We start from the raw sequence: 26,148 nt of genomic DNA, 5'->3' as shown, positions 1-26,148 counted from the left end.
TTTATTTGTATGCCTATTTTGTTTTAGATACAACCTGTGGCACTAGAGATTACAACGGAGCTGTTTCCTTTATGGTTTGTTCCGCTTTTGTTTAAGAATCCGCACGCAATCCCACCACCAGCTCAACTTAACTCAACTCAACTCAACTCGTCCCGTCAATTCCATCCCTCTTTCCGTTTGAGGAGCAACTCAAAATAGTGTTTTATTGCTGTAAATGGTTCTTTCAGTTATTTATTTTTTTTTATTTGCCACTGCTCTGCGATCTCCGCACTCCACCCTGCTCGCTCAGCCGCCGTACCCCAGTTTCAAATTTTATTAGTTTATTACGATTATTATCGTTTAATGGGGCTCGTTTGCACCGCTGACGCTGACGCTCACTCGTATTGTTTTTTTTAGTAGTTGTATGTATGTAGTTCTTTCTGGTTGTTGTTGCTGCTGCTGCTGCTGCTGCTTGGGCAACGTGTGAAGTTGTTTTATTATTTGTTTTGATTATCAAAATGAACGTTTTACATTTTTCCGGTCGTTGGGCGGACCACCTGCCCATGGCCCAGAGCCCAGAGCCCAGAGCCCATAGCCTATGGCTGAAAAGCAGTAAATCACTGCCCGCTGTGAGTGCTCCGTGAGTATGTGCGAGTGCACCCAGTGGGTCCAGGGAGAGGCCCGTGGGGCCAGACACTCACTCGCTCATTCGCACTCGTTGTATGACCCATAAACTTGAAACAAAGTGTGGCAAAATGTTTAATTTGGAATTTATGAGCAATTAATTTTAAAATACCATGCTGTCCGTTAACGCTGTTCCCCCACCCCGTTCCCGTCCCCGTCCGCGTCGGGGACGGACAAACCATAAAAGATTTAGCAAAAATTTGATTATTTAGCCACTCCGCTGATTAATCATTATTCAATTGTTAACGCACTCCGCGAACATGGAATTTGGCAATCCGAGCTAGGCAGGCAAATTGGGCAACGGCTATAAAACTAATCGAAAACCAATTTCAATTGAATTATCGGGGTGGATCGAATCCTGGTGTAAGTGGCAGATACAGACTGCTTGTGGATGAGGGAATTCAATTGAAATATATATCTGAAATATTTGCAACTTAAAAATGTTTTTTACAATGAATAAGTCTAGATTTTAATTCAAAACTGTAAGTTGTAAGATCTAAAAATGATTGTGATACAAAAAATGTAAATAAAACACTGTTATTTTAGCCGATTATGTTGTTTTTAAAATGTTTCAGTATATTTTGTAATTTCTCATCTTCAGATTAGCTATACTATAAAACAATGGTAAGAAATGTAATCAAATTATTTATAAATTGTATGGAAAAGGTTTTCAGACCATCGATACGTAATACATAAGTACATACATCCATGTATCCAGGTAACAAATTAGGCTATATAAAAAAGAGATCCAAAGTGTATGTTGATGAATAAGTCAGACCAATCACTGAATCCATCACCCACCCATCATCCCAGTCCACTCGACACATCCTAAAGAGGCCACATCTCGAGGCGGAGTCAGAGGACAGGCCAGGCCAGGCCCCGACAAGTGGCCAAGTTGAGAAATTGCAGATTCGTTCTGTTTCCGCATAAATTCACAGCCAAACAAGGAATCTGCCCTATGCAGTGCAGGAGCAGAGGAGTGGAAGCGTCCAATTCCAGTCGTAAATTTGAAATTTTTCATAAAAATGTCATAACAGCAATTCCACTGACAAGGGCACAAGGCGGGTAGAAAGAAAGAATGGGAGAATGCGAGAATGCGAGAGAGTGAGAGAGAGAAGGCGTCAACGCGAAGAGCAACAAAAGGCGGCGGTCGAAACTAAAGGAGAAGAAATGAGTTTTTGCCGAGTCGGCATTTTTCATCTCTCGAATTTATGGATTTTTCGTGATTTCTATCGCGGAGATCCGCACTTTTGTGTGCAATAAAAAAAGAAAATACAAATTTGATGCGACTAAATTTAGGCTAATTTGTATTAAGAAAAGCAAATCGCATACTCGTATAACTCAGAAGCCACTGTGGCTGAGCAGATGAAAAATTTAATGCACAAAATTAAGAAAATACAAAATTTGATGCTGATCAAGAATAGTGTCGGAAACACTTCCTTCTGGGTATATGTATATCTAAACTCTTCGAATAATGGGTATACAAATTATATAATGAACATTAAAGAGCTCTGTCGGCAGGAGTATCTGGAGTACTGTTGTTCCGATTGTTGTTTTTGTTGTTTTTAGCATTCTATCGGCAAGGCTCAGGAAACCTATAAATAGAGATTTTAATGAAAGCCACCGCATAGATCCATACCATACCATCTAATGGGCTAAGAGTTAATCGACACTTGTCGCCTCCTCCTCTAGCTTCCTCTTGGCAGCTCTCCTCTCTTTCTGTTTTGTTCTTCTCTGATTGGTGAAAAGTGCCTTTGTTGAAACTATTCGGATTAGGATTGCTGCATATACCAGTATTTTTTCGTCCTCGGACCTATTGCGATCACGGATGCAGTCGTACATAGGACCCCCGGCATTCTTTGGGCACCAGTACCCCTGATTCTCCTGCGGACAGGGCTCAACCAACTCCGAGCTTAGTTGTCGGCAGAATCCAAATTTTTGGTATATCTCTAAGATGCCATTGAAAATAATTTTCCGCTCGGAGCATTCAGTCCGTATTCCTAAGGCTCTCCGCTTCTGCATTTTTTGGAATAAGCTGCTTGTGTCCAAGAAGGGTGATAAATGCTTCCGCCATGCTGTCGATGCCGATTCCGCCGCCTGACTACAGGCATCACCCAATATATTGGCAAATGGATCAAACTGGAACTGCACCTGCGATTGACCGTAAGTCGGAAGATGCTGCTGCACACGCAAAGGCGAGCAGAAAGTTTTGCTCAATTCGCATTCTCACGTCATAAACATAAAATCGCGAAACAGCTCAAACTGCAAAACCACTCAAAAGTCACTCGTCGAGTGTCGCTCTTTCGCTCAGCTCGCCTCTCTCTCTCTCTCTTTCAGACGGCCATCATGGCACAGAGAACGACAGGGAGAGAAAACACGAGTCTCAGCTTCGCCATTAGTGCGAGGGAGCGAGACAACCCGATGTGCCCAGCAGCGCTGCCATCTTTCTTATTGCCGACGCCGCCGTCGGCGCCGGCAGAAAGCGCTAGTGCGGTGCGGTGTGTATGGGTGCATATGCGATATGCGTGTGTTTATGCGCAACGGCAGAGTGCTTGAAATGAATTGCTGGCGGACGCGGACTGTTGTCACTGCCTCAGCATCTCAGCATCCAGCGGCCCATAAGAACGCTCGCATGGCTTTTGTATTGCGCCATAAACGTTTCGCTGCTCGTAACGCCACAACGGCCGTCGCGGCACTCTCTCGGCACGGAAAAGCATGTAACCAGTCGTCCAGACAGACAAACTCTCCAAAAGCGCCCGCGCTTTCCACGTCGCCGTCGCCGTCGCCGCCGCCCCCGTCGTCATAGTCGCGTCTCTGCCGCAGTCTCTGCCTCTGCCTCAGCCTCAGCCGTAGCCACAGCCGCTGCTGCTGCTGCTGCCGCTCTGTCAACGCCGGCAGCAAGAATTACCAATTACACGAAATTTTTATACTCTTTTAAAAATTTCGTTTTATTATAATATTTATTATCGTGGCGCGCAGTAGTGTCTGCGGAACAGCGCTCGCTCAGCACTCAGCTCCAATCGCCAAAGCTCCACGCTCCACGCTCAGCCTTCCAGCCTCCACTCGACTGATTCCGATTCCGTTTCCGATTCGCCGTGTTTATTATTATTTTGTACTCGGGCTCGTCTTATTGTCACTTAACTGTTATAGTGCGGTTTATAGTTTATAGTGGCACGAAACACACCAACGAAACAGAGCGAGCCCCGACATTCGTCCTCTGGAATATAGTAAAACAATATAATGCCAAATCAGAAGGTGATCGGGAAAACTGACACTCCGAAAGCCATGAAAAATTAAACCGTGGCCCAAGAAACTGTCAAAACAAGTGTGTGTGCAGTACATAAAAATTAAAAAGTCATAAAGTTGACATCGTAAAAGGTTCGAGAGTTCGATTCTGCCGCCCGTCTACCTGTGGGGCCAAAGAGAAAGAGAGAGAGAGAGAGAGAGAGCAAAGTGTTTTACGGCATTTTAAACAAAGTAATTAAAGCAGAACTGAGCCAGAGAAAGCCTTTCTCCCCCATTCCCAGCACCGAGCCGCACCACACACGCACTTGAAGAGTCGTAAAAGGAAGCGCTGTGAATCATAGCCAATAGCCGTAAAAACATAACGCGTTCGCCAGGGCTGCCGCTGCCCCGAGTCCCAGTTCGAGTGCCGTCGCCGTCGCCGTCATTTTAAATCCCGCGCCTATAAATCATCCGACGGCAGGCCAGCTACAGCTACAGCTACAGCTCCAGCTCCCCACCCGTGCATTTTCCGCGTAATTGATGGCCGCATTTTAATTGCTTTTACAACAAATAAATGTCCCCACCCATACACACCACAGAAACAGAAACAGAACCAGAACCACAGCAACTGCAGCAACACGGCAACCTGAAACCATATGCAAATTTAACAAATTTCGTTGTGAGTGTTCAATTTCGGCCGAAAAGCATTGAAAAAATACAACCTGCTCGCCCATCGGAAGGCGCTTTCCAATAAAACACAAGCCAATTTAATAGAGAGCTCCACTCGAGCTCTGAAAGGTAACGAAATGCATTCTCACTCTCTGCAAGACTAGAAAGTCTACAAGTAGAACAAACTCGGGAAAATGGCAAAGTTTCTTCTCTCTACACCACTCTCTATATCTTTTCTCGTATCTCTTAAAGTCTACTAACTCCTTTGCCTCCCATATATAGTGTACTAATCTAGGAGATAGCACTCCCCTCACAACCGCAACCCCAAGTAGTTCTACTAACCCTTTGGCATCGTGCTGGGAACATTTGTTGAGAGAAAAAGTCTATAGAAATGCGATTTAAAGCAGCCGTCGGAGAGATTTATGTCCAATCTGAACGAACATATTCAATTTGGCTAATGTTCTTTTTATATTTTTCGAACCATCTCTTCTGATATATGAACATATATATACGCACGTATAATCGTATATATCGTATTTGAGTGTATTCTTCTCTGAACGTTTTTAAATTGTCAGCTTTTCTTTTGGGTGTATTCGGTTTTTGTTTATCACAAATTTTAGTGGATCTCAAGTTTATTTTCCCTGCTTTATGGCATTTTTAGTGCACTTTAACTTGATCAATTTGTGGCCTGATTTATACGCAGAACAGTGCCGTTCCCATTGGATTATAATGGCATAAATCTGATTGAGAGAATAAACATCCAACAATTTAATAACCAAAGATCGAGCGTTTTTCGCAGCTGAATTCGAACAAAATTTGTTAAAGAGAACAAATATTCAAAACATAAATATTCAATCTAGTTACTCCCCGATCCATTCAGAATCGTTACTCAAGCCACTCAAAGGACTCAAGCTAGAAAAAAATAAAATAGAAAAAGCGGAGCGGAACACCTCCAAGAACAAAATATACCCAGAAGTAATCGATCCTAGTCCCAGACTCGAAAGAAAATAAAACATCCAAAACAGACTCGACTCCGACGCATTCGACGATTCGACGACTCGGCGATTCTCGGCCGGCGAGCAAGATATGTGCAATGTCAAAATTTGTTTTCGATAGTATGCTGCCAAAGTACCCACAGTTCCAGCCATTTATCAGTTCGCACCTAACCACCACCCCCCCAACCTCGTCATCAGCAGCCGTCGCAGCCGCCCTCGCCGCCGCCGCAGCCTCCGTCTCAGCCAGCTCCAACACCTCGGCGACCGCCAGCAGCAGCACCAACAGCGGCAGCAGCCACCTCAGCCCTCACCTGCAGACCGGATCGCTCTCGCCAGGATCCAGCGCCCTGCACCTGGGCAACCAGCTGCACCAGCAACACCTGAGCCAGTCCTCCCACTCGCCAGTGTCGTCCTCATCGCCCTCCTCCGCGGCGCTCTTCCAGCAGCAGGCCCAGCAACAGCAGCACCAGCAACAGCAGCTCCACCAGCAGTCGCAGTCGCAGTACTCCTCGCTTTCCGCTGCCCTCCAGCTGCAGCAGCAGCAGCACATCAACAAGCTAGCCGCCGCCGCGGCCGCCGTCAACTCCCAGGGCTCCCACGCCCACGCCCACTCGCACGTCCACGCGCACCAGCAACTGCTACTGACCCCGCCCTCGGCCGGCAATTCGCAGACCGGGGACAGCAGCTGCTCCCCCTCGCCGTCGGCCAGCTCCTCGCTGCACCGCAGCCTCAACGACAACTCGCCCGGATCCGCGGCCAGCTCCGTAGCCGCCGCCGCAGCCGCTGCAGCCGCCGCCGCCGCGGCCAGCTCCTCGTTTGCGATCCCCACAAGCAAGATGTATCCGTACGTGTCAAACCACCCCAGCAGCCATGGAGGACTCTCCGGCATGGCCGGCTTCTCCGGACTGGAGGACAAGTCTTGCGGGTGAGTCCACGATCTTTCTATCTATAGATGTGTTCTATTCTGCTCTTCTTCATTGTCTGAATGAAACTTAAGACTCTCAACTTAGTGTCCATTCCCACTCACCCATTTATTTTAAACTATATAAAAACTGACTTTTATTGAGTATCCTTTCTGTCCGATATACTACTCTCGAACCAATGGATATGTATCCATTCCAACATACTTATTACCATTTGGGCATGGGCTGATATCTTTATCATTCCCCACCAATTCTGATACATGGAGATACAAGAACTCCCTTGGCTCCTGACATAAAACTCCTCGAAAACTTAAATACGCAAATCCCGAATCGATTGTCAAGCGGAAAAGCCCAGAGAAACCATCGAGAAAACCTCCACAGACCGCAACCACAAATCCCTTTCCAATGTGCTCTAATTATCGGTTCGGTCCTCGGGTGCTGGTGCCCATTGAGCCTTCCCATCGAATGGCCGTCAAGAGCGGCCGGAATGGGACAATTAGAGCGCTGCGGTGGCTGCTGGTGGCCATTTGTCGCCGGCCACGAGATTCGCACGCACGTTGACCTTCCGCCTTCCGCTGCGGCCATTTGCATATTGGCCTGTTACAACGTGTTCCCGCTGGGTGGGCGTGTGGGGGATTAGTGTGCAATTAGAGGCAACCGCAGTCGGAGTGGGAATGGGCCCAGTTAGGGCTGGTCAGGGTTGGTCGGTGACTGCTAGGGCAGCTCAATTTGCATTTGACTTTGGCCTCTTGTGCCGGAAGCAAACAGGAAAACAAACACGATCTCGTGCTAATCGACTTTCTCCCTCTCTCTCTCTCTCTCTCTTTCGCTCTTTCTGCGTTTTTTCTTCCTTCTTCTGCAGCAGGTACACGGACACCGTGATGAACAGCTACCAGTCGATGAGCGTACCTGCATCGGCGTCCGCCAGCTTCGCACAATTCTATCAGCACGCAGCCGCCGCCTCGGCCGTGTCCGCCGCGAACGCCGGGGCCATGGGCGTGGACCCTCTCGGCAACGCCTGCACTCAGCCTTCCTCGGGGGTGGTGCCTGGGGCCGGCGGGGCTGGTGGCGGCATTGGAGATCTGCCGAGGTATCCCTGGATGACGCTCACAGGTGAGTCACGGCCCAGCCGAATGAATCCATTTATCCGACACTGTGTACACAAGATCTGCATAAATCAAAAGCACTCAGTCGGGCATTGGCTGGGAATTCACACCTCGATGGCCGCGGGCTCATATAAACATTAGATAAACGTGGCGCAAAACGTTTTCCCATTCCAATTCCATTTCGATTCTGAATCCAATTCCGAAGCCTAATGAACACTTTTCGGGGCACTTCCCAGTCGTTTATTTCGCATACGTCTTCCAACCGGGTTCCCCCCGTCCGATTCAGATTCAAAACAAAATGCTTCTCTCTCATGGGCGACGGGGGACGACGGTCCATAAGGGACAGAAGGGCCAACACGGGAACAAAGAGCTAAAAAGTTGGCAGTAGATAAAAATGAATATGAAAATAGTTTGAAATGCCCCTCTCTTCTGGTGTGTGTTCGTGGTATGCTGTGCTGTTCGGCGCGTCGATTTATAATTTAAATAGCCTCAAGGTTGCCACACACACACACACACACACACACACCACGTTCAGCTGTGCCCCCACGAATACAAACTAGTCTCGGATACGCGCAAAGAGAGAGATGCAGATACATTTAGGCGATCTTTTTTTTATGCGGCAAACGTCGCTCGTACAACGTCCGCTCGGAATATATGTGGGTCACTTTAATTTACGCGATCCGCTCATTTTCGCGCGCCTTTCTGCACAGAAGACAGGCAGACTTGTTTATCATTTCCCAGCACTGCACTCAATTTCCACGATGCCAAAGACGGAGGAATCGAACGACTTCACATTTCCCCAGGCGGCTCGGGTTGAATGCCTTCTGAGTTATGGCAGACAACGTATGAATAGACTGTCAATTGGCCTGAGTTATGAACTGCACATCAGTCGCCATAATAGAGCACACATCGAGCGATCCATTTGCCCGAGAATGGCTGGGACTCGGACTCGGACTCGGCCTGGATTTATGGCAATAGCATGTGAATTAAAAGCATGAATAATTGCGGTTGTATTCGACTTTTGAGGCATATGAAAATGATATACAAAATGTGGTAGATATGAAATAAATTTGCGAACACAACGGGCACATTTTCTTCACTCAGTTAGCAGGAGGATGGATGGTTATATCTGTCTGAGATTAGCATTGAAAGATGAACTGAATAGTGAACGCGTTCAATCATTCATGCAGTTTTCGATTAAAGAACTGAAAGGCCAGTTGGGTGGAATATAGTGACATCGCAATTGCTTTCGATATGCCCTTTTATATAATTAATAGAACCATTTGCAAGCCAAACCTGTTGGACCCAGTCGCGGGGTTAGCAGAGCCGGGCCATAGAAAAAACCCGCCGCATCGGTATCGGCACTGGCATCTGCATCGACCGGGCCCGAAGATAAACGGTATTCCGCACAATGAGATATTTTGCATATCTCCCGCTCACAGCACAAAGACGATAAAATTGTCAACGAGATCATAGAGGACGCGACGACTGCGACGACAACGACGACAACGACGACTGGCTGCGATGAAAGTAAATACGAGCATGACGCCATTATGGCAGCCAAGTGCACGACACGTAGACGCAGCCAGCCCCTGTCCCCCGCGCCCCCCTGCACACTGTGCACTGTGCACTCTCGGAAATACATAGATACACATGCATTTATCCATGCAGTTGCATGTGAATCGCGGGACTTGATGGAGTCGCGCAAGAATTGTCCATGTCCCTGCCGCCTCTGCTCCACCATCAACTCTTTGCCCCCGTCCGGTGCTGGCTTTCACTTTGCCAGCGATGCCAGCCAAGCCTCCAAACCCACCCAGAGACCACATCCAAGACCAAGACCCGGACGTAATGGCAACGGCAACGGCAACAGCAACAACGGCAACGGCAACGTTTTACAGCTGAATGCTTGCCAAATGCAATTTAACTAATGAATTTTAATATTTTACGCCAAAGCGTCTGAATGAATTTTCATTTTCACATCGTTGCACCGACCCAACCGACTCGGGCAACAGCGTCAACAATGTTGCAGCTTGCAACGAATGGTGTGCTGCGCCAGAGGCGTGGCATGAGGAGGGGGCGGAGTGGCTGTACCTGATTATGCTGATAAGAAAGCAAAGAGGTTAACTTTTCTTAATTATCTGGAAAAGCGCAGCCCGTCTGGAAGGAAAATGCAGAGATGTTTCTCCAACTACAGCACTGGAAATTTGCAAGCCCGGCACGCGCTGTACGGCGGGGGGGTTGGGGGTAGGGTCCACTGGAAGGAAAGGAAAGCAAATCTGTTATATGGAAAGCAGAGGAAACAATGCGAGGGACTCTAAGAACGTATTTGCCAGCTCAAGCGCCCGTCTCAAATATTTTCATCAGCCACGCTTTTAAAAAAACACAAAAAATCAAAGATCCATCTCTAAAATGTCGTAGCTGCGAAACGTTTTTCCCAGTGCAGATTTGCCTCAGTGTGCACCGAATGCTGCCTTGCCAATGTCTGGAGATAAGAGCTGCTGGCCATAAATTGGGCAATCATCAATGCGACAAAGAAGACGGTCCCGAGACTCGCTCCAGCCCTGGCTTGTGCATAGTAGCGACTGCTCCTCCGTTCGTCCCTCTGTCTGTCCCTCTGTCTGTCCGTTCGTCCCTCCGTTCGTCCGTGTGTCAAATAAAGTGGCAGCAACGACGGGGCGAATGCACAGAAATTTGTGTATTTTAATTAAAAATGCGCCAGCGCTGGCAAGCGGCTTCTCATCTGCTTATTAATTAGGCGTCGCTTCGGCGGAGGAGTCGGCGACTCTGCCTTCGACGTGGTCTACTTTGGCTGTGGCCGATGCCGATCCAGTGAGAACTGGTCGGACAGGCCAGAGGCTCACTTTGCTGGTGGTCCACTCATTGCAGGGGCCCAGCCCAGCCCAGCCCAGCCCAGCCAATTGTGATTTTTTTCGATGGCGCTGACAACTAAATTCAAAACGGCCCGATTGAGTGGTTTATGGAGGCTGCCAATGGAAGAAGGGGATGGGTAGCCGTGCAGGCCGTTGAACACGATCTGAGAGATCATCACTGAAGTCTGCTGCCCAGCCTGATCCCCTCAAGGTTGTAGCAATCTATTTATGGGCGCGGAATTTTACATTAGCAACATATGAATCCTTTGCGTATATAAAGAAATTACCAACAGCCGAAAAGTAACCGTTATTTTACTCTCTTCTCTTGCAGACTGGATGGGAAGCCCCTTCGAGCGCGTCGTTTGCGGCGATTTTAATGGTAAGTACCGCAATTACCGGAAACCCTTGAAGTTAATTCCCTGGCCCGCCCGCAGCATGCGGATACTAATGGGTTATCCGCCTAACCAAGCGAGGAATATGGGCAAATTTTCATTTTTTAATGCCGGAATGTCCTTGAAGAGCATCTTAAAAAGTCACTACCTACCGCCCTCCCTCCGGCTTTCACTCGCCAAACCCTTCACCGTTCACCCTGCACCCTGCACCACTGCAGCCGGCTGTAATCGGTTCTTCGCTTTCCTCATTCGACACTCGCTCCTGCTGACTTGACTCGGCGACTTTCACCGCCGTCCTGGCCTGCCTGTCATAAATCCTTGCCTTGTCCCGCCTTGTCCAGCCATTGTGCATTCGCTTTGTTTGCTGAAGTCATTTTCCTGCGAATGTCCCGACAATCGCTCAAGAAAGAAAGGAGCAACTGGCAGCCGGCCGGGGTCTGGCCGACTGCAGACTGCATGGGTACGCTCTCTATGCTAATCGGCTTGTCTGTGAAAGTGGCAAAGAAGACCTGCCTGACTCAGTCATGCCAATAGCTGCCAAGTAGCAAACCAACACCGTAAATCACATTGATGGACGATCGATTGCCGCAGAGGCCCCCCAAAATCTCGACAGCGCTACTGTGTGTGATGCCCATAACAATTAAGGAGCTCGGCTCGGAAAAAACTCGCTCAGTTCCACTCAACTGATCGATTCGACCGATCGCACCGGGTCCTATCGCCGATCAGCGATCAGCCTGTTGCTCTGGGCGTCGTTAAATGGTTTTTTATAGTCATTTTATGAACTATTTACGATTTTACGCATGGTCTTGCGCCGTGCATAACGATCATCAAGATTTTGTTGGTGGGATGGTGACTACGACTACCGCAACGAGCACCGCAACAAACGATCCCGATCCCGATCCCCGTTTAATGGGCGCGATCTGAGATAATGGCGCTGATTATGCTGCCGCAGCTCGATTGTTTAGCGAATCTCAGTCTGTACGTTGTACAGCTCGTTACAATTAGTTCAACGACATTGCCGTACAAGTACAATAAATGTGTAGACAGACACACAATCGGGGGAACCGTGGGGCCATAAGCACGGGTAGCGATTGTCGATTACAATGGACAGTCATTAAACGGCATTCACAGTCCCATAATACTCCCCTATAATTGATTGACTGAATAGCTACATATTCGAAACTGCAGATTGTAATTGTTGTGTAATTGATTAACGACCTGAAAGTGTCGTAAAATAGAGTTTCAAAATTCATGGGATAGTCAATACTTTGCTGATGCGATTAAGTGGAAGTTTTAGAAGATTCCAATGTGCATAGCAACTATCGAATGAAAGTTCATTTGAATCGTTGCTTGATAAGTCACCAGTAGCCTCAAGAATTCCATATAGATGCAAATTACTATTCGAATCCAATGCATTTCTGATTAAAAATCGATAGTATCGAGTACCCACTGCTTGTTAGCGGAGCCTTTAATTTGTCACTGCTAATTGTTATATTGTGATCGAAAGTTTTAAAAGTAATCAACCGATTTGGTGGTACTACAGTGAATAGGTGTCCAAAATGATTGTTATTGTGTGGATCGCTTCCATGATTTATTGATTCGACCGAGCTAACCCGATTTAGTGATTGCGTTGCGCATACGCATAGTAGCCCACCAGCCAGTCGTGCCCTTCCTTTTGACGACTGTAGCATGTAATTGCGAACCGTTTAATTGTACTCTACCGCCACTGGGAAAAGAGTATTCCCCGCAGCCAGGGCTGAAACCGGAGTGAGGATCGCAGCGACTCTGGTGCTAGTGCTTGTGGTGTTGGTGAGGCTGAGACCCGCAGCGGAACGTGCCATGGCTCTGCTTTCGACGTCACAGATCGCTTGATATTCGAGTGGGTTCGGACCCCTGATCACTCCTCCTTCCTCTCCTCTGCTTGCTGGTGATCCTCTGGTGTTTGCTTTGTAAATAAATCTCTGGCGTTGAGCGGAGTCATTCGGCCAATTTACAGTACTAACAGCCGCTGTTTGACAAGTAATTAACTCCCCGAGCTGCAGTTTCACTTCTGTACTTCTGCACAGATTGCGTTTTTTGCTGCTGAGTTTGCTGGGGCTTGGGTTGCAATATTTTCTGCGAAAATCTGCATGGAGGAATTTTTCCTGGAGGCAATTGTCTTGCAAAGGGCGCACAGAATCGAATCTTTAATATTGATGAGAATTTAAGTAAAAAGTGGAGGCGAATTCATTTCAAATCGTTATCTCGGCACCATCTCTACCCCTGGGTTACCCATTCGCATTCGCCCCATTGCGATCTGTGCGATCGAAATAACAAAATTAATTATTTTAATTAATTTTACTTGCCATAATTATTGCCCATGACAAGCATGACGAGTGACCAAGCAGTCAGCAGGAATCATAGTGGGGGTCTCTCATCTCTCATTTACTACCCAGTCTCCCGACCCATGATTCGGAATTCAATCATGATCGGGATCTGTCTGTGCACTACTGATTCTCAATGTCAGTGGCGAAGCGTCTCCGGCATCTCCGTCCGGCCAGATAAACGTCGCTACAGGCCACGACCCTGCCAGACCCTATCCGACCACTCAACGGCACTGTCTGTGGCGCATGTATGTATATGTATTCCATATCTGTGGTGTGGCTGTATCTGTGGTGTGGACCTGGACGTCGATGTGGATGTGGATGCGATTCGGACTGAGTGGGCCTGGACATGGACAGGCTGCAAGGGTTAATTTATGAGGCGCGATAAGCGAATTCCATTTCGTTTCGTTTCGGGTTTTGTTTAATTTCCGATTCTCTGGTGTTTTCCTTCCCCATGTTTCTGTTTCTGTTTCTGTTTTCGTTTTTTCTTTATTTTATTTTATTTTATTTTGTGTTGGTGTATTTACATTTGGCTCGCTCTCTCCCCGTCTCCCCTTGGGGGAGGATGGGCTGGAGAGCGGCATGTGCGACACCGTGTTATCGGCACGTTTCGTGTCGTTGTTTTTTCATTTGCGGCGGCGGAAAATTCGAAATGACACGTTTCTGCGAGTGCGAGCGGAGCTCTGCCCTTTTTTAACTGCCCCGTGCGGCTGTTAATCTGCGGTTTTAATGCCCAAGTGGCGCAAATTGGCGAAAGGGTTTGAATTACACATCACAGCCAGAAAGAGAGAGAGCGAGAGAGAGAGGGAGAGACAGTGCCACAGACAAGAACAAAATGGCAGCCAGACTGGCGCGTTCCATGGCTCGTCCTGTATACATGTAAATTTGCGCAGACGAAATCAAATTAAAAGCGCACACGTTCCACAGACAATTGAAGCTCCCCTCTATCCTCTATCCACCATCCACCATCCTCCTATCATATTCATTCAGAGTTTATTCCCCTGTTAAATATACTCACATATATGTACATATGAGGGAATCCGCATAAGTATTTGTCTTTTGTAGGCAAAGTTTGTTAATTTTCATTAATTTAAATATTTCATTTAACGAATCGTCTTTCGTTTAGAACTGGGCTTGAAGTCCGCTCTGTCGTGCGACATTTGCAATTTTCCACATTTCCACTTTTCCGCCTCCCGTTTTCTGTGTCGTCTGTTCGTCTGTTTCGCGTGCCCTGCGTGCTACCTTCCGTTTCCGTTCCCAAGACGCCCCTCCTGAGGTTGAAATTAATTTGAAGAGGGCGCACAGTTAATATTAATTTAATCGCGGAATTATACAAGTCGCTCTTGGTGTCGGTTAATGCACTCTTTGTGCGGTTCTCTTTGCTAAATGTATCATTTGTCCTGATTAATTGCCGAGATTATAGTGTTTACGATGCACTTCGTTCCTCTTGATGCGCCATAACCATTTCGAAATGTGGCTGGTTACGAGGCACTTGCAGTAGTTACAGTTTACAGTGAACGGAGCACACAGGTAGGGCTTTTCGGAGGGAGTTTCCTCATGGCAATTCGTTGGGATCAGATTTAATAGTTTGGGATGTGTTCTCTGAGAAGAGAATAACCCGAATCAACATTTACTTGGACAATAGCAGAGCTTGAAGATATTTTCTTTTGAGACGGCCAGAACCAAGGCTAGAAGCATATCTTGCGTCTTTTCCCCTCTCAGAATCCTCTCAGAATCGAATGTTTTGAACTCTCGTCAACTAATTCCTTGTAGTTTGGGGGTAGAACATCTCCGATTTAGTTGTTCCATCATTTCACTCTCCAATTATGCGATCTCGAGGATTTTTCCCTAGATTCCAATCACGTCTATTGTATTCCAAAATCCTGCCCTGGACGAACTCGTTATTCCAGTTCTTCTCACTGTGAGAAGCCTTCTCCTTGCTCCTCTCTCCCCAGCGCCTAATGAAGCCATTCAGGTAATTTCTGAGCCTTTTGGAGAGCTTCGTAGTTTTGTAAAGACCAAACTTGAAAGGGCTCAACAATGCCAAGAAATAAAACTTGTCGAGGACAAAAGGCTGCTGGGATTAGGATCGTGGAGGGGCTCCCGGGTAGCATGTCGCATCAGCCACCATTTTCCCGAGTGACTCTTATGCAGCCATTAACAAAAGACCAACTCAACCTTGTGTGCGTAAGCCATTAATCAAGTTTGTCAGCCATCGAAAATGCCGGAGGAAATGGAAAAAACGAAAGACGCTCGTTGTGGTTTGAGGTCCATCCGCGACTTCGACTTTTAGCTCAGCCGGGACCGGGACCGGGAATGGAACTGGGAATGCGACGGGGAGCAGGCAATCACACAACAATCAATTTCTCAGGAGCCCACAGGACCACACCTCATCACAGAGGGGGACTCTAGACCAGGTGGGGGGAGTGCTGTGGAGTGCATTGTTCGCTGCAGGGCGACCCGCGCATATTGAATTTTGTATCCGCGGGCCCAGGGACTGGGGCTCTGACTCTGTGGCTGTGGCATGGGGCTGGGGTATGGGGACCCGGGATAAGCATGAATTATGTGCACGCCTAGGTAAATATAGAACCCGCATCGATCGATCGATGCTTTTTATACGAGTTTAAGTGTCACGTTTTCGGTCTGTGCAGGGGTAGGGGTAGGGATGGGGGAATGGCATTTTAATACGTCATCGTTTCCAGTCGGCCCACGCAATCTAAGTTATGGCCGACATCTGCTCAAGCTCAGCACTGGAATAGGAATAGAAATTTGGAATTCGTGTTTGTTTTTACCAAATAGGAATACTCGTAAGTCGGGCCGAGCTCCAGCCGGACCCGACCCGTGCGCACTGGGCCGTGAACGCATTGGGAAAACGAACCGAAAAAGGAAAAGGCGAAAGAAAACCACACCACACCAAACCAAACAATACCAAAATTCGATGGGTTCTGCTCGCCGTCGAAAGCAGTTGGCTCAATTTATATGTATTTTCAATAAAAGTCGATATAATGCTTGCCAAGGTTCATAGAACGACCAAATGAACTTGGAAACGGCCAGCAGCAACAGCAGCGGCAGCGGCAACGGCAACGGCAGCCAATGAAGGCAATCAATTTCAATTCAGTTTCCTCGCCTTTCCCGAGCGCCAAAGCCAATGAGGCGTCCACAGGGCAAGACGAGGCCAATTGCAGTTATTTTACTGCTGCTGTTGAACCTTTTTTGTCCTCCCTCCCTCTCTGTCTCTCTGCGGCGAAAGGGTATCTGAACTTTGTCATTTTGGTGGAATGATCCAATGGGGATACCTGAAATCTCATAAAAAAGAGCTAGAGGTAAGACATTTTCCCTTTTAGTTTTCACTGATCGCGTAATCGATCGTAATTTCGTTACGAGTAAAACCGCAGAAGAGTATTCAATTTATGCAAAGCCAAAGATTAAGTTTCCCTTAGCCCTTTGTTTTGTGTTCTCCTCCCACAGCCGAGGAAATCGCAAACAAAGGACCCGAAAAGTGTTGATGAACCCAACAAAGAGGCGCTCCCCACAGATACACTCTCCCATGCACACATACCCTCACAAAGAGTCGCTCTGGCGCCACTTCATTGTGATTATCGAATGGCCGTTGATTGTGTCGCATCGATCCGCGGCGATTTGAATCGCAGCCGGAGCACATTAAAATGAACGCCTTTCATTTGCAATTAAATTAAGGCGCACAGACAGCCCAAAGCAGAGCCGGGAAGTGACAAATACTCGTACAAGCATGGACACGGACACGGACACGGACACGGACCCAGACAGGGGCGCACTGAGGGTGCTCAAGTTGCGGTCAGTTGGCCACACGTGTGTGCCGGAAGCTCCCTTGCAGACGCAGAGGCAGCGGCAGAGGCACAGAACAACTGCTGTCAAGCACATCGCAGACGCCGTTTGCAAAAATCTTTCGGATTACCAATTCTAGACGCCTAATGCCATTTATAGGCCATCGCTACAAATGCTCCAGCTGTCTTGTCCGTCCGCTGCCGTCCTCCATCCTCTTCGCCCACCCGAAATTAGTTGAGCCCCAGACCCAGACCCAGGACCAGCCCCATTTCCACATTTCCCTCTTCGGCTGGGCCAAGAAATTTATTGAAACCACTTCGGTGTGATGAGATGAGATGGAGTGGGGAGTGAGGCTGGCTACAAAGGTCTGATTTGGCTTCTTTCCATTCCTTTCGTTACCACTCCTTCCTACTATACTGGCTCCTGCCCGTTCTGTGGCGGGCTTCTTCCGTTTTCCGTTTTCCCTTTGCCCTTTTCAGTTTTGGCCATATATTTTTCACATTTATGTCGGGTATTTTGTCTTATCACACCCTCGTGTTTGCAGTGCGTGCAAAAAATGCCGTCTCCGTTGTGCAGGGGGGGGACCAGAGGCAGAGTACAACTAAGAGGGTGGAGGTTGTGCCGCCAACCACCCACGAGATTAAAAATGCCATAAAGACAGTAAGGGTGAATGGCTCTAATGGCTGCCGTTGCCGTTATTCGCCGTCTCTCACACTCTCTCTCTCTCTCTCTCTCTCTTAGTCTGTCTCTTTTCCCGTTTCCTTCTCGCATTTCGCTGTGCTGAAAGAGAAAAAGTGAGTATTCGGCTGTTACCATGTTGCCATGGCTCTGGTCCTGTGCGAGTACGAGTGAGACTTGGGTGAGGGCTGTGTTGTGGTCTGTTTGGATTTGGAGAGGCATTCAGCGATTGATTAAAGAATAGAAAATTGCGAAAACATAAGTATTTATCCATCGATAGGTGATGCTCGGAAAAGATTGTACTTATTCGTGGCATATGGATTTTGAAAATGATTCGTCTCACTTTTCAGATTTTTCCAAGTAATCTTTAATGAAAATATTTCATTAATTCCAAAGGAGTCTCCATGACTGACTACCTTTAATTTAGTCCATGTGTAATTATCTTGGAATTAATTATGTAAACTATTGTTGAAAATGTTAATTGGCAATTCCAAAGCAAATGTTCGACTCTATAAATTCCCCCAACTATTTCTATACCTTAATCTAACAAAATCCTTTTGTTTTCCTGATTCAATTTCAATGTCGAGTCCTTCTTTAAAGTAAAGCTAATGCTTCCCAGTCCATTCGCTTCCCCTTCCTCCTCGGTCCATTCCGACAAGGGGTAAAACCAATGATGGCGTGAAATATTTGATGAGAATATATTAATCCCCCAGGAGCTGTACGGGGCGAATGGGAGGCACGAGTAGTTGCAACATTTGTTGCCAATTTTCTTGGCCCCGTCCCAGAAGAGGCAGCAGGCAGCAGACAGCGACAGCTATGGCTGTAGCTTCCCATATATTTTGCAAGATTAAGCACACAATTAGCAATCCTGGCACTCGGGCCTGCCGGGGGCGAAGAGGACGGGGGGTGTGGCGGATCTGATGGCACAGACAACAACATTGCCAATGCGCTGCACATAAATTGCAGGCAAAAGCCTCCCCCAGCTACTGCCTCTCCTCCACCCCAACCCCAGCTCCAACCCCAATGCAGGAGCACAAAGCACACCCCTCTGGCCCGCCCACCCCCTCCCCTCGGCATCGGTTGGGCGTACGAAATGCTCGCGCAACTGATTAAATTTAAATAAATTTAATAAACATAAATTATTTGCAATGGCAGCCAGGAGCTGCCTCTCCCCCTGCCTCCACCTCGACCGCTTCCCGGCTGCCACCCCCGGGTCGAGCACAAGCTAATGGCGGCGCTTACCTGCCCACCCTCACATCCCCCGCTCTGCTCGGTCTGCCTCCCCCAGCTAAAAGCCGCACAAAGGCGCCAGATGTTGCCCGAGAGCCTTGTCAAAGAGCATTTAAGCGGCTTTTCTTTCAAACTTTAATTAGTCTTCGTCGCCGCTGCTCTGCTGCCGCCGCTCCAAGGACTCCTCGCATTTGCATATCCCGGGCTGTGTAGAGCGGTCCCTGGGGATGTCGTTTTACCAGAGAACACTGCAATTTGCGCTAAATGCTCGAAAGATCGTTCGGCCCGCTCCCCAGCTTGGGGAAGCTATGAGCTCCGGCAAATCGACGCGGCAGAAATTTCGTAGCCATCAGAACAAAATTCCTATTCCTCACTTGCGTGCATGTACAGATATGTATGAGCGTGACTGTGAGCGTATTATGTGCGTATGGGTGGATCTTGGGGCATGTTAAATGTCTGCCGTTTGTTTATATATCTTTCAGCATGCCATCCGGGAAGTTAGTTTCGAAAATTCATACCAAATATAAACAAATCAGCATAAAACATACCACACCAAACCAGCCACGAACACACAATTCACAAGCGAGATTTCTGCTTCTCCAAAAACCAGACAAATATACCAGGGCGTGAATAAGCATTTGTACATACATACATACATACGTATGTATGTATGTATGTGTATTCGTATTTTCGGTGTACATACATATATGCTGGAACCACGATTTCCGGGAAAAGAGAAAATAATTGCGGTTGAAAAAGTTAGATAAATCAATAAAAATTATGAATGTGATTATCGTATTCGAAATATTCGAAATATTTGTCCTCCTTTTAAGACCTTGCAGGGCTGAATATCTACATACATTTATACATATATATGTATATATCTGTGGTCTGTGGTAGATTTTAAAGATAGAATCCTATATCACAGTAATACATACTCCAAAATTTTGTTTTTTCTGCATTCAAGCACAGATATTAGAATTTGTATTTATCAAAATCTTTTTTAATTTATTTTCATCAATTTTTGTTGCATTCACTCCCTATATTTTGGGCGGTCTCCAGTGAAGATATAGTATTCAAGCTCATTCAAGCTCCCACATGTGAGATCAGCCGAATGTGCAGAAAACCTCCCAAGATTCACCCAAATTCTGTTCAAAGACAAGCACAGAAAAATTTGCGCGCCAAAAGTCAACAAACAGGCGAGCGGAGTATCGGGAAAATTCGCGGTTCCCAATTCGCGGCTGGTCAACAGCAGCAAAATCAGGAATTTATGGGCCGGCAAACAGTTAGGCCCGACAAAGAATTCAAATTAATTGCCACAACTGAAACAACAGGGCTACGGGTAAGAGTATTTACACAACTTGCGGTTGGGGTTGGGGTTGGGGCTGGGGTTGGGGTTGGGGCCTGACCACAATGTTTCGGAGTTCTGTGTCAAGCGATATGTACATTTGTTTATTATTTTCCAAAAAAAACTAAGGCTAGAGGAGCGGAGCGGAAGAAGAGAGGGAATAGAAGGCAAACACTAAACACGAAATACAACAAAATGAATGTTTGTTTATTGTACAATTTTGTGTCGCTTGAAAAAGAGGCGGGTAACGGGAACGGGGAACGGGGACCGGGGACCGGGACCCGCCAACGTCCCCACGGAACCACTTTCGAGTGCACACAGATATCTGTATGTAGATACGCCACAGACAGACAGAGATACAAATACTCACACCCATATAAACTATGGTGCTTTCCACCTCCCCCCCGCTTAGACCACCTTCACACTGGGCGTGTGTCTGTGTGTGTTTGTGTATCTTTATTGTACGCTGTGAATTGTTTTTATGATTTTTATGTCATCATAAGTTTCGGTCTGCGCTGTTTTTTTCTGTGCCTCGTTTTCGTATGTTTCTGCGCTTATTTATACGCGCCGCTGTTTATTGAACAATTACGTTTACTTTTATGATTATTAATATTTTTAATTGTTAATGTCATTGTTATAGACGCTGTCCGGGTCTGGGCCCATTCCCATTCCCATCCCCATAACCATTCTCATAACCATCCAAATCCCATTCACAACGTTGACAGCGGCGCCTTGGGACGGCCATCTCGTCTTGTCGTTCCCCGTCAGTGCGGCTACGGGTCCACGCTCTTCAGTCTTAATCAGATTCTGATTTCAATTCTGATTCCAAAACAGGCACTCGGCACTCGACTTCGATTGTGCCTCTTGCTCTATTTGGCCAACGCCGCTACGTCTGGAATTTCTGTCTGTTTCTGGTTCTAGCTCGCTGATTTGTTTACTTGTTGCATTTCGGGCCAGGAGCAGCCATATCAGTCAATTTTAGACTCGATTTACGGCGCGCTAATTGATTTTTAATTGGAAAATGGAAATGGTTTTCTGCGCAATTGTGCAACGAACCGGTTAGGCCAGCCGCCGTGCATGCGGCTCCAAAGTCATGCGATATCTGCTCAGCGACTGTCACGACTATCGAGATATTAGGAAAATATATTGTGAGAGCGAATCGATCTTCAAGCAAGCCCGATTGTCTGATATCATATTTACTCCACCCGTAGTTTTCCTTATGTCCAATAGGATTTATCAATATGAATGAACCCTAAAAGACCTCACGATGGACTGACCGTCACAAACTCGACTCAGTTGATATTTTTCTTTAAAATGTGGAATTTCGTCTCTTCCATAGCTGTCTCTGCGTTCGAATCATGATTTGATTGCCAGTTTGAAAATGAGTATTGAGTGAAAATGCCTTTCTGGCCGGGTTCAATGGAAAATCAATAGCAAATTCCTGCTGCTATGTGTGCTCACTCTCACTCTCTCTCTCTCTCTATCTCTCTCTCTCGAAAATTCCGGTTTGCCTGCGCCGACTCACCACTGAACTCCCCCCGTCTCTGCTCTGTCAGCACATTCGTTGCCATACAGACGCTCTCTCACTCTGTATTTGTGTGCGTGTGTCTACCTGTCCGACACAGACACCGCGGCAGCCATGTTGGATTCCATCACTCCTGTGCGCACTGCAGCCGTCTCGCTCGCACCTGCGCGTCGCAGCCGCCATTGCGGGGCTCGTAAATCTCGTTTAGGGGCGCGTGTGTCCTGGGAGTCGTGATTTATGGGACGAATTGTAGCTGCTCATTGTAGCGTGTAAATAATTTAGATTAGTTCGGTATTCCGCAACTCCTGCCCCACTCATGCCCCAAGAAGGAGCTGGAGTTTGATTAGAATTCAAATTGCTTTTTGGCTTTCCCCGACTGGGTCCAGACGACTTCGTACCAGCCAGCATCTGGATGTTTATCGATTGAATGGTCCCCGGAAGCTTTTCTGAAATTAAAAATATCAACTTGAAATGATTTCGGACTGGTGGGGGGGTTTTACTGTCGTCTCCGACCTTGTCTTATCTGGGAATGACTCACCAGAGCTGGTAAACAGCACAGGTAGAGCTGCCCGTTCATGTCACGGCTTCAATCGATCCGTCAATATTTTGCCAACTGCCGAATATCATAAAAAATGCATAGGTTTGAAAACCCGAAATGATTTACAGCTGCAACTGAAAATGCAACGAGGAATCGCAAGAGATGCACCTTTCACAGTATTACGCAAAAATTGTCCTTTTTTTATTCGGTTCGAATGTTGTTGTAGTGGGAAAGTCGCAACTTGAAAACCATAAAAAATTGCTGCCGACACGAAAACCTTTTACAGGAAAAACTCGACACAAAGCAAAAAACAGAGAGAGAGGCACGACATAAAAGCCATAAAACGGCAAGCGGTCGACCCAAAGTGAGAGGCTCTGATCCAGAGGATGCGGCAGCAATTTGTAGATAGCGAAATTTTGATTTCCGAAACATAAACACGGAGCCTGTGCACCGTCGCGCAAAAAATTCGCACAGGTAGCGTGGAAAATCGGTAAAAAAGAAAATAACACAAGAATCGCCTGGCATAGGAGCGTAGGAAAACGGAAAACCGAGTCAAAAACACAGGGCCATACTGCTGGGCACCGCGGCGAGACCTGCCGCAGCGGGAGCCGGTGTGTTTCTTCACCCTTCCATGCACTGCGTGCAATCCAAGGCGGAATCAGCGCAGGGTCAGCCTGCTTCCCGGGGAGCCCAAGTCCTGGGGCGCCTGCTGCTGCTCTGTCGCTGACGTCAGATCTCTCCACCCTTCCAGTCCGTGTTCCAGCATGATTGTTAGACAAACTGTTTGCTTGGCTCTTAATTTCCAGCCAGTGCAATCTCCTCTCCGCTCCCAACTCCCAACTCCCCATCCCGGATCCCCGATCCCCATCCACAGACCCAGGCAAAAATCATGCGGCGACGCGTGACATGTGTTGCAGCCCGTTACGCCGAGGCAGAGTTCCATTCCCGCCTGTCTGACAGCGTCTGCGACTCGTTAAGAGTTGCCAGAAAAGGCAGCCCCAAAGAAGCCGAACAACATTATCATACCAATGCACAGCCAGACAGTGTGAGTGCGTGACTGACGTGACTTTCTTTGTTCTTTCTCCCGCCCACAGGCCCCAACGGATGCCCTCGCCGCCGCGGCAGGCAGACCTACACGCGCTTCCAGACGCTGGAGCTCGAGAAGGAGTTTCACTTCAACCACTACTTGACGCGGCGACGCCGCATCGAGATCGCCCACGCGCTCTGCCTGACCGAGCGCCAGATCAAGATCTGGTTCCAGAACCGTCGCATGAAGTTGAAGAAAGAGCTGCGCGCTGTCAAGGAGATCAACGAGCAGGTGAGTCGATCCCCCAGGATTCTCCAGAGCTCTCATTTTGGCAGTGGGCTAGAGACCGACCTTCGAGCGGAAAGCTAAAACCCTTTTCCTTGTGTTTTCGTTTCCATTTAAGGCCCGACGCGACCGCGAGGAGCAGGAGAAGATGAAGGCTCAGGAGACGATGAAATCCGCCCAGCAGAACAAGCAAGTGCAACAGCAGCAACAGCAGCAGCAGCAGCAACAGCAACAGCAGCACCAGCAGCAGCAGCAACAGCAGCAGGACCACCACTCGATCATCTCACACAATCCAGGCCATTTGCACCACTCCGTCGTGGGCCAGAACGATCTCAAGCTCGGCCTGGGCATGGGCGTGGGTGTCGGCGCCGGAATCGGTCCCGGTCTTGGTGGCGGGCTCGGCGGTAACCTAGGAATGATGAGTGCCCTGGACAAGAGCAACCACGATCTGCTGAAGGCTGTCAGTAAAGTCAACTCGTAAGCTGCACCCGCCAGCCAATCTTCCGCCACTAGCACCACGCCACCACGCCACCACGCCACCACCGCCGTTCGGCGTTCTTTTTCGTCTCCTCGTCTGAGTAGCGCGAGAAAGCGAAAGATAAACTCGATAACTAAAATACGTAAACCTTTACATAGTAAATAGTTACATAAGTCTACATTTAATGGATATAAATTCAATTAAGCATACAGAAATACGTACAGTACACACGAATGCGAAATCAATGAGCGCGCACTGTGGCTCCGATGCGATCCGATGCGATCCGATGCGATGGGGTGAAGTGGTTCGAGTGCTGTCATCCTCAGATTTCCCGAGCTTTCATGGGGTGGTGCTGTCTATTTGATAGGCAGAGCCACACCTTCGATTTTACTGCAGCTCTACAGAGCCTCTTCCATTTTCTTCTCTTTCAACCCCTAGTGGATGGCCGTTCAATCAAATTCCACCCCAGCGAATCGGATATGGGCTGAAGTGCGCAACATGCTAATATTCATAGATAATAGATAACATGAACTACTTAGAATAGCGTTAGCGGTATATGCTTAAAAGAAGAAAGAGGAGTTTCCAGGAGACGCGATCTACGGACGAAATGAGCGATTTTTAATAGTCAGAGAACCACCTTACCCGCGTTCCCGTTCAGCCAATGCGGTGGGCAGGGTAACGAGTCGAGTTCAACTGTAAAATTATTTGCGACTGCTGTAGGATTACCTAGTACGATATAGAGCCACGTTCGACTATGTTTAACGAGGAGTTCGACATGAGTACACAATATATGAATATGCTTAAAGATACTTACTTCTAGTGTTAGAGCGTAGAGCGTACCTTTTGTATTTACCTATTTACCTATTTATTGGAAATCCTTGTTTACGTCGAGACTCTTCGAAAACCCCTTCCTGTTCTGTTTAAGTGAGGTGTTTACCGTGTGTTTTTGCCGTATTTTGTTGTGTGCCCCGCCCACGCTTTGTATACAATGATTTCTTCAATGCCATATTAATCTTAATTCGACTCAACTCGATCGCAGCGTCTCGATCGGTAGCATCTGAAAATATGCAAACAAATTGCGCAAATATTTCCATATATAAAAGTTGTAAGAACGAACAACGGTATGCAACATACCAAAAGCATAATCACGATTTCAAATACGTAATAATAATAATAACAAAAAATCACGAAAAAAAAACTCATTGAAATATATAGAAAGAGGACTCAGACGAAGCTAAGAAATAAATTGTCGTTTTGCCAGTGACTAAAATTTTAAATTAACTACAGTTAAGTGATGTACTAGATTGGGCTAGACGTTGATTGATTGCGAGGCGCAAAGGTCCATGCATCTACAAAAACAAAAAGAAAAACACAAACAGAAAACTCTGAAATACGTATTAGCTTAAGGTTGCAACAACAGACAAACTATCGAGGACGAGGACGATTGTGGGAGAGAAGTGCAGAGAGTACGAGTATGCCATCTACGAGAGAAGGCGGAAAAACCCCATATACGTAGATTTCCACTTCCCGAAATTAAATTTACCTAGCATAATCTTTGAGGATTGCAAATTGAATTAAAGTCAAGATCTATTTATTATACACAACCGAAGCGCATATTTACATAAACAATTAATGACAAATATACATATATAAATATACATATATGAATATATATTAAAAATATATACAATATGAACTTTATGTGTATGTATAAATAACTAAGTGTATGTGTATCTAGAATGTTAACATTAAATGCAGTCAAAGTCGAGTCACACTTTTCCACACACCACCACCAACCAGCATGCCCCACCCCGCGCACATCTTTCGCTTTAGGAGCACGGACACCTCTTCAGGTCTGCTTTGCCCCCCCTGTTTTGCATTGGTTCGAGTGATATTAATGGGTAGCGACAACCTTTTGCCTTTTTTCAAGACCGATTGAAGAAAATTTTGTTTCTGTTTCCGTTTTCGTTTATGTATAGATGTGTTTGTTTTGGTTTAAGTTTCGACTCATTCGGATGGCATAGAAAAT

General features: G+C 47.1%; 1 protein-coding gene and 1 long non-coding RNA gene across 3 annotated transcripts; one reads left to right on the top strand and one right to left on the bottom strand.

Moving 5' to 3' along the window:
* Positions 1-2,010: 2,010 nt before the first annotated feature.
* On the bottom strand, positions 2,011-2,855 carry LOC113566391. The gene is made up of 3 exons (XR_003409071.1): positions 2,455-2,855; positions 2,308-2,397; positions 2,011-2,258 (listed from the first exon to the last, which is right to left on the bottom strand). It is a non-coding gene; the product is annotated as an uncharacterized LOC113566391 (long non-coding RNA).
* A 1,668-nt stretch (positions 2,856-4,523) lies between these two features.
* LOC6588363 (homeobox protein abdominal-A) lies at positions 4,524-25,758 on the top strand. 2 transcript variants are annotated; one of them, XM_002014131.2, is made up of 6 exons: positions 4,524-4,567; positions 5,438-6,477; positions 7,338-7,588; positions 10,783-10,830; positions 23,424-23,647; positions 23,760-25,758. In XM_002014131.2, the coding sequence occupies exons 2-6, from the start codon at positions 5,651-5,653 to the stop codon at positions 24,120-24,122; spliced, it is 1,713 nt and encodes a 570-aa protein (XP_002014167.2). In that variant the 5' UTR covers positions 4,524-4,567; positions 5,438-5,650; the 3' UTR covers positions 24,123-25,758. The 2 variants fall into 2 exon arrangements, with proteins under 2 accessions (XP_002014167.2, XP_026847554.1); XM_026991753.1 differs by lacking the exon at positions 4,524-4,567 and having other exon boundaries at positions 6,347-6,477; positions 7,341-7,588.
* The last annotated feature ends 390 nt before the right edge of the window (positions 25,759-26,148 follow it).

This window comes from Drosophila persimilis, unplaced genomic scaffold (assembly GCF_003286085.1).
Source record: "Drosophila persimilis strain 14011-0111.01,24,50 unplaced genomic scaffold, DperRS2 tig00000000-arrow-pilon, whole genome shotgun sequence".
Lineage (NCBI taxonomy): Eukaryota > Metazoa > Arthropoda > Insecta > Diptera > Drosophilidae > Drosophila > Drosophila persimilis.
Note: the sequence above shows the minus strand (reverse complement) of the source record. Positions and strands in the feature narration are given on the sequence as shown.

Coding starts and splice junctions, on each gene's coding strand:
- LOC6588363 (XM_002014131.2), top strand. CDS start 5,651: ATGTCAAAATTTGTTTTCGATAGTATGCTGCCAAAGTACCCACAGTTC. Junction 6,478..7,337: donor CTGGAGGACAAGTCTTGCGG/GTGAGTCCACGA, acceptor CTTCTTCTGCAG/CAGGTACACGGACACCGTGA. Junction 10,831..23,423: donor CGTTTGCGGCGATTTTAATG/GTAAGTACCGCA, acceptor TCCCGCCCACAG/GCCCCAACGGATGCCCTCGC.